The sequence below is a fragment of the Lupinus angustifolius genome, chromosome LG02 (genome assembly GCF_001865875.1).
Source record: "Lupinus angustifolius cultivar Tanjil chromosome LG02, LupAngTanjil_v1.0, whole genome shotgun sequence".
Classification (NCBI taxonomy): Eukaryota; Viridiplantae; Streptophyta; class Magnoliopsida; order Fabales; family Fabaceae; genus Lupinus; species Lupinus angustifolius.
The window spans coordinates 10,977,070-10,992,138 of record NC_032010.1 but is presented as its reverse complement, the minus strand read 5'-3'; the positions used below and the strand labels follow the sequence as shown (position 1 = coordinate 10,992,138).

The 15,069-nt window shown below is 33.7% G+C and overlaps 1 protein-coding gene across 1 annotated transcript; it reads right to left on the bottom strand.

Moving 5' to 3' along the window:
- LOC109335706 (phosphatidylinositol 4-phosphate 5-kinase 6-like) lies at nucleotides 4,978–9,934 on the bottom strand. The gene is made up of 7 exons (XM_019571860.1): nucleotides 8,161–9,934; nucleotides 7,734–7,901; nucleotides 7,196–7,361; nucleotides 6,762–6,878; nucleotides 6,493–6,686; nucleotides 5,894–6,106; nucleotides 4,978–5,605 (listed from the first exon to the last, which is right to left on the bottom strand). The coding sequence occupies exons 1-7, from the start codon at nucleotides 9,300–9,302 to the stop codon at nucleotides 5,320–5,322; spliced, it is 2,286 nt and encodes a 761-aa protein (XP_019427405.1). The 5' UTR covers nucleotides 9,303–9,934; the 3' UTR covers nucleotides 4,978–5,319.

Genomic DNA, 15,069 nt, shown 5'->3' with positions numbered 1-15,069 from the left:
ATCCAACCACTTCTTCTTTTCTTCATTCTCCATGGTCTCATGATAATATTCAGGTTCTCCTCCGTCTGTCACAACAACATATTTATCACAAGGGTACCTAGTAGATGCTTTCCTTTGCTTATTAGACATCCGAAGTTGAACTTGAGGTGGTTTAGGAGCATCACCAAGATTCTCATCTTGTGACATTTCATGTTCATCTTCACCAATATCAATAGGAAAATCTAAATCATCTCCAATTTGTTGATCACCAAACATAATCATGTTGCTCATCATTTTGAATGTTATTCTCAACTGTATCCAAATCATGTATAGGCGTCCAAAATGGATCAATATGAGACAATCTACTATCTTCATCGGGTGTAGTCTTCTTAATCTTATCAATGTCTTCAATGGTTTGATCTTCCATGAACTTCACATCACGGCTTCTAACAACCTTTTTCTTAAGAGGATCATATAGCCTGTAGCCAAATTCATCTTCACCATAACCGATAAAGATGCATTATTGTGTCTTCGCATCCAAATTGGACCTATCATCCTTTGGAACATGCACAAATGTCTTGCAACCGAAGACTCACAAATGATCATACCTGACATTCTTGCCAAACCAAATCTTGTCTGACACCTCAGCATTTAGAGCAATTGCATGATTAAGATTAATAACATGCACTGCCGTGTACAAAGCCTCACCCCAGAAATGTTTAGGTAATTTTGCTTCAGAAAGCATACACCTAACTCTTTCAACCAAAGTCATGTTCATCCTCTCCGCTAAGCCATTAAGCTGAGGAGTCTTAGGATGAGTCGTTTCATGTCTAATACTTTGATGCTTGCAGTAAATGTCAAACGGTCCACAATACTCACCACTGTTATCAGTACGAATGCATTTTAGCTTCTTGCTAGAATGTCTCTCAACCAAATGGAATTGTTTGTACTTTTCAAGCGCTTGGTCCTTTGTCTTCAAAGCATAGACCCAAAGCTTCCTTGAACAATCATCAATAAAAGTAACAAAGTAAAGTGCACCACCAAATGACTTTACCTTCAATGGACCACAAACATCATAATGCACCAATTCAAGCAACTCTGACTTCTTTGAAGGGGATGCTTCTTAAAGGATACTCTGGTCTGCTTACCAGCCATGCAATGAGAATATTTCTCTAACTCTGTACTCTTCAATCCTAGAAGTACATCCTTTTTTGCTAAACAATTCAACCATTTTTCACTGATATGGCTGAGTCTGTGGTGCCACAAAGAAGCTTCCATATCTATGGCATTCACACTTTCTTCAGCAACCAAATATTTTGTCCAATACCGTTTAGAAATTTTCTCCCCTCTGGCCACAACTAAGTTACCTCTAGTAATTTTCCATTTTCCAGAACCAAAGTGATTATCATAATTATCATCGTCAAGCATATGCACAGAAATCAAATTGAAATGAACGTCCGGAGCATGTTTAACTCCTCTCAGCAACAATTGCACTCCCATGTTGGTATGCAAACAAATATCACCAATACCAACTACCTTTGACACACCATCATTACCAAGCTTCAACACTCCAAAATCGCCAGAAGTGTAAGATGTGAAGAACTCCTTCCTTGGTGTAACATGCAGTGTAGCACCACTATCAATTATCCACATACTCTCATATAATACAAGACTAACCAAATCACGGTCACGAAGAATAATAAGATCATCACAAGTAGCAATAGTAACACGACCATTATCACCATGATTCTTCTCATTCTGTTTGCCCTTCTTGTCTTTGTTCTCCCTTTTCCATTGAAAACAATTCTTCTATATGTGACCTTCTTTGTGACAATAGTGACATTCCACATTCTTGTATCTAGACTTGGACTTACTTCTGCCCTTTTCTGTATCACCTTTCGGTTCCTTTCTATGACTTCTCCCCTTATTTTCAATGACAAACACCTCATAATGAGATTAAGTACCATGTGCCTTCCTTCTCATCTCCTCATTAAGAATACTTCTTTTATACTCTCTCATTTTATACTCTCCAAAGAGATAATACCATGAAGGGCTTAATTTGTAATTGAAACTTGAAATATTTATCAAGAATCTAGTAGAGTATTCAATAGTCATGGTCTCAATACTTCATCATCAAACTTGATACCCATTCTTGATAATTGATAAAGTGATCTGAAATAGAAGCTCCCTCCTTGTACCTCAAATTCATCAAGGAATTCAACAAGTATAATTTATTATTCCTTGATTTAGAAGCATACAATGATTCAATTTTCTTCCATAAAGATTTTGCATTTTCCTCATTAGCAATGTGATTGTAGACATTGTCTTCTACATATTGTCGAATGAAACCACAAACTTGTTGATGTTTAAAACTCTAATCTTCATCAGACTTGGACTATGGCTTCTAAGTAGCAAACACAGGAATATGCAAATTCTTCACAAATAATAAATCTTTCATTTTTCTTTTCCACAAGTGATAGTTAGTGCCATTCTAACATCTCATTCTATGTGTATTTGCCTCCATCATTCAAGCAAGTCAAATAACCTCAAACCCCAAAGAGCTCTGATGCCACTATGATGGGAAATTCAACACAATAACAATGTAAACTCTAACAGAATATATGCAGCGGATAATAATTTCCCCAACTTGCTAGAATCTATGAGGAGCAATATCAAATAATGCAGTAACACACAAGGGACACCGGAATTTTAACATGGAAAACCTTCTCAAAGTGAGAAGTAAAAATCACGGGCACAAGCCAGTCAATCAAGCTCTACTATAATCAAAATAGGAATACAAGAGTGTCTCCAAAATACAGCACAAAAACATGTTCAACAATACGGCATACAACAGAGCAACAAGCTTGAAAATGAGAACAAGAAAACCAGCAAATACCAGAAAAAATAGCGCTGTAACAGCTCGATTTCTACCACATTGGACGTTGTCTCACCGATCCAACCGTTCAGAATGAAGAACTATAAGTTGTGAACCTGCTGTCCAAATTTCAGCCCGATTCAACGATGAACGAAGGCGCAGTCGTGAATTTCCCACGGCTGCTCGGAGTTCCTGCGGGTTGAGTTTTCTTATCTTCTCTCACACTTTTCAATTGCCTCTTTTTGCTTAAATTGCCTTTACTCCCTTGCCACATTTGACCCCTATCTATTAGATTAAGTGGGACAAGTGGGCTTTGCCCAACTAGGTCTTTCTCCACATAGGAATGAAGCCCAAACCCAACATAAGAAGTAGAACTCTTGCCATTGACAAACTGGGCAACTTAAACCAAAACGAAAAACACTTCTAAAACTGTTGTTTGACATGCAGCAGAGGATTAAAAAGAGCTACTCAGTGTATAAAGATCACTGAGGTCTGAGGAGGGTAGATATATGTAATAACATTGTCTCGTAAGCAAAGAGGTTGTTTCTAGATTTTAACTCATGATCCTAGGTCACAAGGCAAGAAATTTTACTTTTGCGATAAATATTAAAAGAAAAAAAGAAGCAACAAAGACAACAAAAATGTTTGACCTTCACTGAAGAAGCATCCGAACAATTAGCCACAAAAAAGAAGCATCCACGTCACACCGTAATTATGGTATGTTACCGAATCACAATGATGCAGCTACATCTGAACGCATTTGAGGTTATCAGGATGCATTAGACTGCATCGAATTCAAAATATTTTTTAATCATAAAATATTTCACACCACAACAACTGCTATTTGCATCATAACGCCCACAATGATCATAATTAAAGTAACCACAATCACAACTTAAAACACTCTATATAACAAAATCGTTTTACCCTTCACTGAAGACAAAACCATAGCATGCATGTATGCAACAGACCTACGAATTATCATATATGTTAAAATAGAAGATGTGTTTTATGTTTTCGATCAATTAGTTTAGGTCCGTTAGTTAGGTTTATATTCACTATATAAATTCTTATATTTTCTCCCTTTCACAATTCATTGAAATAATGAGAATAATGTGAAGTTTTCAGTTCTTATTCTTCTTAATTTATCAAGAAGATCATTCTTTCATGGCTCACACTAAACTTTAACATGATATCAGAGCATTCCACTTATGTTTTTATCATTCTAAGATTCAACAAAGAATCATTTTTCAGTAGACAAAAAGAATACTGTGAATGGTTGGCATATTATTCAGTTTTGTGTAACAAAGAATTCACCAAGATTATTTGATTTGATTCTTTATTGGAGGTCTTGGACTTGCTTTAGGTGTTGCAATCATGGATGCCAAGCAAGCTTCCACAGTAGTGTGTTGGCTTTTTTTTTTTTGAAGATTACCCAACATCAGGGTTCTTATCAAGATGAAGCTACAAGATTACTATACATATTTTTTTATTATCCTTTATCCATTACCCCCTGTTATCTTATTTCTTTACTTTTACTTTTCTCATTAAACACATAGTATTATTTTAGTGTGTATTTTTCCTCATTAAAACATCATATTAGGATTAAGATTAAGATTCTTTTCTTTTCTTTTTTTCATCTATTATGGTTGGTTTGGTTAGTTAAGCTTTTGTCAACGTAGATGGTTAAACTTTGAATGAAATTGATTCACATTATGATTTCAATACTGGGAGATCAAGATTCATTTACCAGCGAGAGGAGGTTCTAGAGTATAATAATCATGATTCAACAAAATCATTTCAAGCTTGGAATGCTTGATACATTCAAGCTTGTGGGGCATGTTAAAATTGATGAGTTTTTTTGTTTTAGATCAATTAGTTTAGGTCAGTTAGTTAGGTTAATCTTTCACTATATAAACTCTTATTCTCTCCCTTTCACAATTCATTGAAATAATGAGAATAATGTGAAGTTTTTTTCTCTCATTCTTCTCTTTCTTTAAGCTTTTCATTTCTCACTTTTTTTATTTATCAAGAAGATCATTTTTTATGGCTCATACCAAACTTTAACATAATAACCTCTATCTCATTCCAATGTTGTTTCCAATGTTATAGGCAGAAAATAGTACAAGAAAAAATAATTTTCAATGTTGTTTGCCCCATTTTTGATTCATTTACAATTGGAAAAGGCTTGATTAACTCTGAGCAACATTGATCTACACTACAACATACATTTGTTGCGACTAAATAAAATTCACCAAGGTGAAAGGGGCAGGGGGAGGATGATACAAAGAAATGAACAAAATTAAGAAAATTTGTATTCCTTGTCAATCACAAGATACCCTCCAATTAGTAGATTGTCAGACTCGGTATGAGCATGAATCCGCTGGTTAATACTCGTCATTTCATTAAACAATACATGGATGACCATCGGCTGCATGTCGAATTTTTGAATCGAAACTATACCCTTAAGTGTCCTCTACAAAAACTCTGAAGATGAAATCACGAAAGCGTTTTGAGTATAGCCTTGGATCGACAGCAGAGATTGAAGTTGGATCATATTGGAATGATTTGTAAGCATGCTCAAGCTTTTTGCTAATATCATAGTCTTGTAATATGTCTATGATACCAAAAAAGATGATAATCTCATACATCTCTCCAATTGGTTCTCCAACCAGTTGAGGAGTGTCAGAGACACTTTTTCGTACAGTCATTTCAGCTCGTGCTGGCATGTTTATACCTAATTGAATCCACCTGAAAAATAAAACAATGCAAGTATTTTCAGAAAATGTAAGGTAATATGCAGATTGATATGGGAAACCAAATCGGGGTGAATAAAATATCAAGTATCATCAGTGCCAAATTCAGAAACAATGTATGATTTAGTGGAAAATAACAACGCATGAGTGCTACATATGTATTGAATCGATAAATAGTCGAGTAACTGAAAATTAATACTCGGTCTAATTGATTCCTGTTTATTTCAGTAAAAAATAAATTAAAAAATGGAAATTTCTGCAAGGATAAGTTGATTGAGTTTACCGACTAGGATCTACAATAAGATTATCTACATCCACACCAGAAAGACGAGGTGCTGCATCGTCAAATTTAGCGGTTGGGGTGCAAGCCCCGGAATTGCGACTAGAAGGTGTAACAATGCCACTACTTGTTGTTTCTCGAAAGTGAAGACCCACCAACATACTGTAATCCATAATCCTCTCCTGTTCAAGAAAGTCACAGTCCCTACCCACTTGCCTGCATGAAGGTATTAAGCAAAGTAACCATTAACTTCCAAATATTCCATACCATAAATGTCATGTCCTAGAAGCCACATTTTAGTTCATAAACCATCTGATTAAAAATTCCTTAAATTAATGCAACGCATCAAGCAATCCAAAAATTTAAGCACAATATTCTTATGGTATGAACCAATTATCTTTCAACTAATCGAGGGAATTAGACCTTTTTATGCAAGTTATCTTTTACCTTCATCAATAACTCATTTGATCTAAAAAATAACTTAGCTCCAAACATATTTTATTGTTACAATTAGCAACAGCTAATAAAATATTGTTCATGAAACAAAACTTGTGTACTGCAGTGTTCTATATGCTTAATGAAGCAATAAGTGATAAATCTACCTGCAGAATTCTTCAAACCAAGATTTCTGCAAACGAAATATATAGTTGAGGTCAAGATCCTTAAGGGTTGTAGTGGGCTCTATTTCTGACTCGGGTTTATCAGTTGTGCGACCAAAGGTCGAACCTTTTAAGTCAAAGCGCCTGTGGATAGCATATTGAGAACAGAATAGATTTCCCATGATCACAAATCGAACCTGAAATGAATCAATTGTAATTAATAATAAAAGCTTTCACATCAAAGTAAAAGTTCATACGCACCTCAGCATTACCTTCTTCTGATTAGCTCCTGTTAGTTTAACACAATGAAGGCCGAAGAATTTGGTGACTAGAGTGTTCTCAAAAGCCCGAACATGTTTATAATAAGCTGGAAGCATTCTCAGAAAAACCTGAAATCATGTAATGAAGTTTGGACTGAAATATCTCTCAGTAGATAAATAACCTCTCTAGTGCAAGCATAAACAGAGAGCTATCACGTCGAAGTGCACTAATGCATATCTGTGACAACCTTACAAATTATCTGAATCTATAGCAATTGTTGTCATTTAAAAATGCCCAGATTCATTCCACTACTTGACAAGTAACTCGGGATTATAAGTGAAATTTTATAATTAGAGACACAGTGATAAGAGTGTACCATTAAGAGGATCTTTTTTTTCATATTTCATGGCCTTTATTATATCAAGCCAACTAAAAGGTAACTCACTTTTACTTCTGCTTTCTTCATGGTCTTTATCATGTACCGGTCGTCATTGGTCAAATAAAAAAAACTTCCACTTTTTCCAGGGGACGAAAGCTCCCGAAGGGCATCATTCCCACATATTGATATCATATAATCTGCTGGATCAACTTTGAATAATTTTCGAAGAGCCCTGCAATTAGACATCAGAATGACACAATCTATGAATTTGGACAAACAAATAAAGCTCCAAACAGTCAGAGACTATTTCTGATACAAGGTTATGAAACGATTACAATATCAACCATCAAAGGGGATGTCCCAACCCCCACTTCATCGTATAGAAACGCCGAAAAAAGTTTTTTCATTGGCACTTCTTAGAGAAACAAAAAACTTCCTCATATCATGCCACAGAGCTTCTTGTGCCTTAAGACAAAGGTTATAAATTATCAAGAACACTCTCAACATGTTAGCACATAGCATTTCTTTTATAAAACATGGTTCACCTAATCACACAGTTTTGATGTAGCAAAAAAAAGAGAGAACATTTAAAGCTTGACATTACCTGAATACTACCGGGCAGTAATCTTTCCATCTAAACTCACAAGATGGGTGGGGTGGTGTGTGCTTCGATCCTTCTGGTGGAAATTTGGTCCATACTTTTTCTTTAGGATCAAATGCAGAAGACTTCAAATCAAGAGATGCACTTGGAGCAGGTCTTCCGACGGAATGTCTGTGCTATGGCACAAGAAATTAATAACCGCGCATTGAAAATTACAGTCATGGAAAGAACTCTTATTTATCGTTTCACCATATGATGGCAAACACAAACATTTATCTTAAGCTCAATTCATATTATAGCAGGTTCAATTATCAGTCAAAAACAAAACAGAATCTACATTTTTAATTAGATGAGAGAAGAAAAAGCGCATCTGAATCTAGACATTATAATGAAGCTACATTGCATGAAAACAAAAAACAAAGATCAGTACCTTATGCCTAGCTGCAGATTCAACATGAGGTCATAGTTCTTATGCCCTTTAGATATGGTCTCTCCTTGTCTCTTGGGAGCCTTTATTCTCAAATGTGGTGATCTGTTACCACCTTGAACTGAATTATCTCCCAAGCCATCAAATCCAGATTTCCTACCTACATTATCGACTCCGGATTTTCTACCTACATCTAAATCACAAGACTCACCTTCAGCACTGTAATTACTAAGCCTTCCATCCACCGATGACCATCTAGGCCTCCCATTTGCTGGCTGCTTCTGCAAGTTATCTTCCTCTAAGCCAAGCAAACTCAACGATTTCTGCGAAGGATAAATCAACACAGCCTCACAAGGACAAATCTTGCAACTATTTAATTCGACAGAAAACACCTCCTGAGGATCCCATTCCAGATTGCCATCAGAGGAATCAGATGGGTAGTAAGTCCCACTCTGCTCCTTTCGGTCTTTACTCCAAACTCCGACATAGAAACTCCCATCAGCCCACCGAAATGTACCGTTCCCTTTAGGCAACCCTTCTTCCCAACACCCATCATACCTATTCCCATTGTTCCACATCATTGTCCCATTCCCACTGAACAAACCACATTTCCACTGCCCAATATAATGGTTCCCATTCTTCCATTGATACCTCCCATGCCCATTATGCAACCCTTTCCTCCACTCCCCATCGTAGTAATCCCCATTCGGATAACTCTCAGTCCCTTGCCCGTGTTTCAAATTCATAACCCAACACCCTTTATAGGTATCCCCAGAAGAGCCTATATAAGTTCCTTTCCCATCCATATAACCACTCTTGAAATCACCTTCATAGGTAGCACCACTAGGCCAGCTAAACCTACCCTTACCCATTGTGTTACCTTTCCTCCATTCACCAACATACATGCACCCATCTGTCCATAGATATTTCCCTTGGCCATGAGGGAACTGATCAAGCCATTGCCCGGTGTAGAAGTCACCATTTGAGAGAATCTTCTCAACTTGGGACACCTCTCCTTGTTCATTTTCATCAACATGGGCCACAGACATTGGTGTGAAGATGCTCTTAGCCCTTTTCTTTCCACCAGCTGATTTTCTAACTGTTATTTCCCAACCTTTTACAATACCATTGAGCTCTCTGCTCATTCTCTTAAAGGTATCCACTTTGCTTAACCCTTCCCCACACACCTTTCCCTATTCAACTTCATTCATCAATACCCACCATAACATCAAACTATGTATGTATGTATATATATTATTTGTCAATGAAAAATCCTCAATGAAAGTGAGGTTAGAGAAATCATTTCTGCATAAAACCCATATGAGAAAAAATGCCAAAAATACAAAACAATGGTGGGAATAACAATGTGAAATCAAATCCAAGAACAAAATCTTTTTTTTCGCTTGATTTTTTGTCCCTTACGTGGTTGGGTATAATGGGTTGTGTTAATATTTTTGAAAGAGACAAAGGTTATGTTGGATTGAAGAGGAAGGCAAAATGCTCGTTGGAACCAATGAGTGGTTTTTCTTTCATTTGTTTTTTTTCCAATTATTACTTTTTCATTTTCTACTTTTTGTTTGTTTTGTTTGTTCAATTGGGATTGGACCAAAGTGATTCAAGTCATGGTTCTAGCTATGGATTCCGAATTTGGCTCCTACAATTAATACCATTCCAGACAAATGGTAGAATAACAGGAATAGTGATGGAGGTGAGGATGTCCCTTAATCCCATTTTTAGCATTGAGATAGTTTGCTCCTAATTTAGTGTTTTCCTTTAAGAAATTGTAGGTTTTTTCAACAACAAAAAAAAGGATAAGCAATGATATCTCCTAACATGAACTAATATTGTTTGGGTTGTATCACCACTCCTCCCAATCATCCCAATAAGTTTTGTTTTCCATCTAATTTTTTACATTTTAATCTATTTATTGGATTCAAAATCTTATACATTAGACCAATGTTGGTGGTCTAGGTTTTCATATAAAGGGATTATTATAAATATTTTCCTACAAAAAAATAAAATAAATTATATCCTATGTTTGATGGCATTTTTATGGACAATTATCAGTTGTCCTAAACTGTATTCCAAATCATACATTGGACTACTAATATTGAAACAAAAACAGAAAAAAATAACAAATATTTAATTTTTTTAATTGTCATGACATGTTTTTATTGATTGCAAGATATGGTTTGGGACAATATATCTTTATTCCATTTACCTTCGACTTCGGATTTTAAGTTTTGTGAATCAAGATTTTTGTGTATAATTGTTATACATATATACATGGAAGATATTTTTCTTATTATATATACTCTTCCTTCATTTCAAACTTTTTTGTTGATAAGGTTAAGAAGTTGTTACAAATAGTATTGTCTTTTAACTAAATTTTTATAACACAAGAAAAAAATGAAATTAATTAAGAAAAAAGTAATAGATGTATTTATTCAATAATAATAGAGTTTAGTTTTTTTTTGACAAATCCTTGAATTCATAAAAAAACAATAGTTCAAAAAATAAAACATCTTAAACAACAAAAGATATGGTATTGAGGGGGTGGCACTTAAGTATGTATGACTTAGTTGTTGGAAATATAAGTGAGTTGATTAATAATTTTTAGTTACTCATAAGTATGGAGGTCACTACCTTGCAAGAGATTTTTCAGTATATATGTGATTCAATATTTAAATTTGGGTGTAATATTTATACATTATTAGTGTGAAAATTTATATACAATTAATATATCATCTATCATTCATCTGCATTACTTTTCTAAAGAGTCGTCAATAATAAGATATAAATGGTGAATAATACATTAACACTCTAACTGAATATTCTTAATGATCATGAAGTGCTCTATTTTAAAAGTGTTTGGATTCTATGTGTTCGGGTTAAATTGCAAGGTAGATCGTTAAAAACAAAAAAAAATGAAAAGGAATGGATGAGTAACCTTTACACTAAAATCATCTCCATGAAGTATAAAGGCAAATATAATATAAGAGAATATATTATGGAGATTTCTAATCTTGCATCAAAACTTAATTCACTTAAGTTAGAGTTTAGTGAGTACTTGCTCGTGCACTTGGTTTTGATATCACTTCCTGCATACTTTGAGAAATTCTAAGTGAACTATAACATTCATAAAAACAAATAGCACCTCAATGAGCTTATATCTCACTGTGTAAGAGAAAGAGAGATTGTAAAGAGATAAGACTGCAAATACTCACTTGGCTACAACATCTCATAATAAGAAAAGAAATAATTATAAGGGTGTTGTGGAAGAGCCTTCTCAATAAAATAAAGGAACGAGTGATGAGGAATTTATTTGCTATTTATGTAATAAACAATGACGCATGAAGAAATAGTGTCCTAAATATGTAGTTAATTTAGATTTTGAAGTTAATAAATAAGGGTAAGTTTCTTACTCTAGTTTGTTATAAAGTTAATTTAGATTTTGTAAGAAATGATACTTGGTTGGTGGATTATGATGCTACTATTCATATAAGTATCACTATGTATGGTTGCATGTGGAACCAACAACCAAGTAGTAATGAAAGATTCATCTTTGTGGATAATGGTAAAAGATTATAGTGAAGGCTATTGGAATTTTGAGATTACATTAAGAATTAAACTTTATTTGGATTTACTTGACACTTTTATTGTACCATATTTTACATGGAATTTAATTAGTATTTTTAGCTTCAACAAATTTGATTTTTTTGTTCTTTTGGAAATACTAAAGTTATTTTTTACTAAAATTCAAATTTTGTTGTTTCTAGTACTTTAATTGATAATATGCTGGAAGTTATCATTTCCAATAATGAATTATTGCTAAGAAATTCATGTGATACGAAACATAAATCAAAAAATAAATGTGAGATTTCTTAAAGAAGTTGAGTTTGGAGAGGAAGAGAACATAATGAATATTCTCTTTTAGGAAAAAACTATTACTAACAACGATCAAGTTCTTATACTTATTAATATTATCATTCAAGACATAACCCTGTAATAGAAGATAATATTCGACCTGTAATTTCAGAAAATATTCCAGCTATTACTTCTCACAATATTCCAGAATAAGAATGAGGTTCTCCCTTAAGTACCTATGTAGCAACCTCGAGAAACGAATGTACTATCAAGGAGATCTAGTAGATAGGAGAAATATAATATCCAGTAATTATATTGTATTTCTTCAAGGACATGAGGATGATATAAATTTAACAGAGGATGACCCAATCAACTTCTGTCAAGCTATGCACAATTCTAACTCTCAAGAGTGAATTGTTCTCATGAAGTATAAGATAAAATATATGTATGATAATGACGTTTGGGATCGTTTTGAATTACCCAAAGGCGTGAAACATATTGGTTGTAAACAAATATTTAAAACCAAGAAGATTCCAAGGGTAATATTGAGAGTTATTAAACTCATTTAGTTTCTGACGGCTACACTTAGAAAGAAGGCGTTGACTATAAAAAAACATTATCTCTAGTAAATTCAAAGGATTCTTTAGTACAATATGACATTGGTAGCTCATTTCGATTTAGAGTTTCATAAGATGAATGTCTAGATTGCGTTTCTTAATGGAAACATTGAAGACACGATTTATATACTGCAACCATAAAACTTTGTGTCAAGTGACTCAAACTTTAAGGTATGTAAGTTAAATAAATTTATCTATGACCTTAAATAAGCTTCTTGTAAATGGTAACGCACATTTCATCAAGTCATTGCCTCACATTTTTTTAGGCAAATAAGGTTGATTATTGTGTGTATCACAAGTTCAGTGGAGCAACATAATATTTTTAGTATTATATGTCGACGATTTTCTGCTTGCCAACACTGATATGAGATCATTTTGTGAAATCAAGATATTTATAATGAAGAATTTCAAAATTAAAGATTTTGGGGAAACTATTTTATCTTAGGTATTTAGATATTAAGAGATAACTCTCCATGTATCCTAAGGTTGTCAAAAGAGAGTCATATTGATAAACTCTTGGATAGATTTAGTATGAAAGATACTAAGCCAAAAGGTGCCCCATAGCTAAGGGAAACAATTAGTCTCAACAATGTCCCAAAAATGACCTTGAAAGAAATTAGATACGATATGTTCCTTATGCATATGCAGTAGGAAGTCTATTGTTCGCTCAAGTTTACACATGTCTCGATATACATTGGTCGTTGGAGTTTTAAGTAGATATTTGGGTAACCTTGGACTGCATCATTTTAATGCAGACAATCGTGTGATGTGTGACTCGAATAGAATAAAGGTGAAAATGTTTATTTATGGGAAGTCTCACAAATTAGAGATCTTTGGGTAATGTGACTCTAATTTTTATTGAAGTTAAGACAACAAATGCTCCACATCTTGGAATATTTTATATTCGCTAGATGTATGCTATCTTTTGGAAGACTTCTAAATAGATAATCATAGCTCCTTCAACCATGGATATAGAGTTTATGACTTGTTTTAAGACATCTTGTCGGTGCTTACTTACGGTCAGTGTCATTGAATGATCATTGTGACAATTACTCCACATTTCTTTACTCCAACAATAGGAGTTATAAATGTGAAAATGATAAAAAAGGAAGACATTTCCATATAACATATACAAACGCTAGTTGATCCATTGACTAAGGGTATGATATCTAAAGCTCTTTCAGGTGCATGTTGCTCATATTAATGTTGTTCATTAGGATATCTTAGTTTAGTGATAGTCTATATGTTTTATAGTTTATATTTAGACATCTTGTGTTAGTTTTATGTAAAATTTATTGTTATAATTTGAACTTTACTTATGTACTATTGTATCATGTGTGACTTTCTATCCCTTATCTTTAAAATTGTGTTTACATGCACAAACTTCAGCTGGTATCAGAGGTCGTCCTCAAAAGCGTTGAGCATATAATAATTGCAGAGGAAGTACGACCCACTAGCCACAGATACAAAAGGACAAGCAATTAACATATTACATCTATTTCATGGTTCTCATTATAGATAGTGGAAGAGAATAATGACAATGTTTATTGATTCCCAAAAATCATATGTATATATATATATATATAGGAACTGATAGAGACCAAAATACACAAAGCCAAAGAGTGACAAACTAAAGCAATTCTACTAACAACTTCATAGACTCGGAAGTTAAAGAAATAGCACCAGCTCAGTCTAAAAGCCAAACACTATTTAATATGTGCTATTACCATATATGAGGACAATAAAGTCCACAACTACACCTTATCTAATGATATATATGATACCCTTGTCTAAGCTCCTGAATTGTCGACTCTAGTGGTTGAAAATAAATGTACTAGTCAACTTGTTGCACGTCGATCTTTCAAAAACTAATTTTAAAAGCATACTTAATGCTGGTGAAAAAGATTTTGAAATAAAAGGTTATTTTCATATATCTTAACAAACACAATTCAACCTTATTTTTTGTGTTTACTATTGCCAACTGTTGGTTTGAGTCAGTGGTAGAAATAATAGTTGAATATAGTAAGAGATGAAGATAATATATGTTTGATTAATTAATAATTGGAGGAGTACTTTGGTGGGTTGAAGGGCTTAAATTTTTATATATAGTAGAGCACTCTTCACTATCACACTTTTATATTTTTCCTCCAAAGTCCTATTTATAGGATAATTTTCACCATCTAAAGAATCTCAAGAAGCTTCTAGACAATACATATTAATATTTATTATAACATGTAATTTTCTAGAACTCTTTAGATATAAAATAAATGTTATATCTTGCCACATGCTTGTAGAATTCTGTAGAAAGTTGTGGCACATTTCAACATTATCTTCACTTAATTTTATTATATTAGTTTGAAATTTGTTTCCAACAACAATTGTAAAAATGCGTGTTTACTTTAAAGAAAAAGGCAAAAAAATAAGGTGC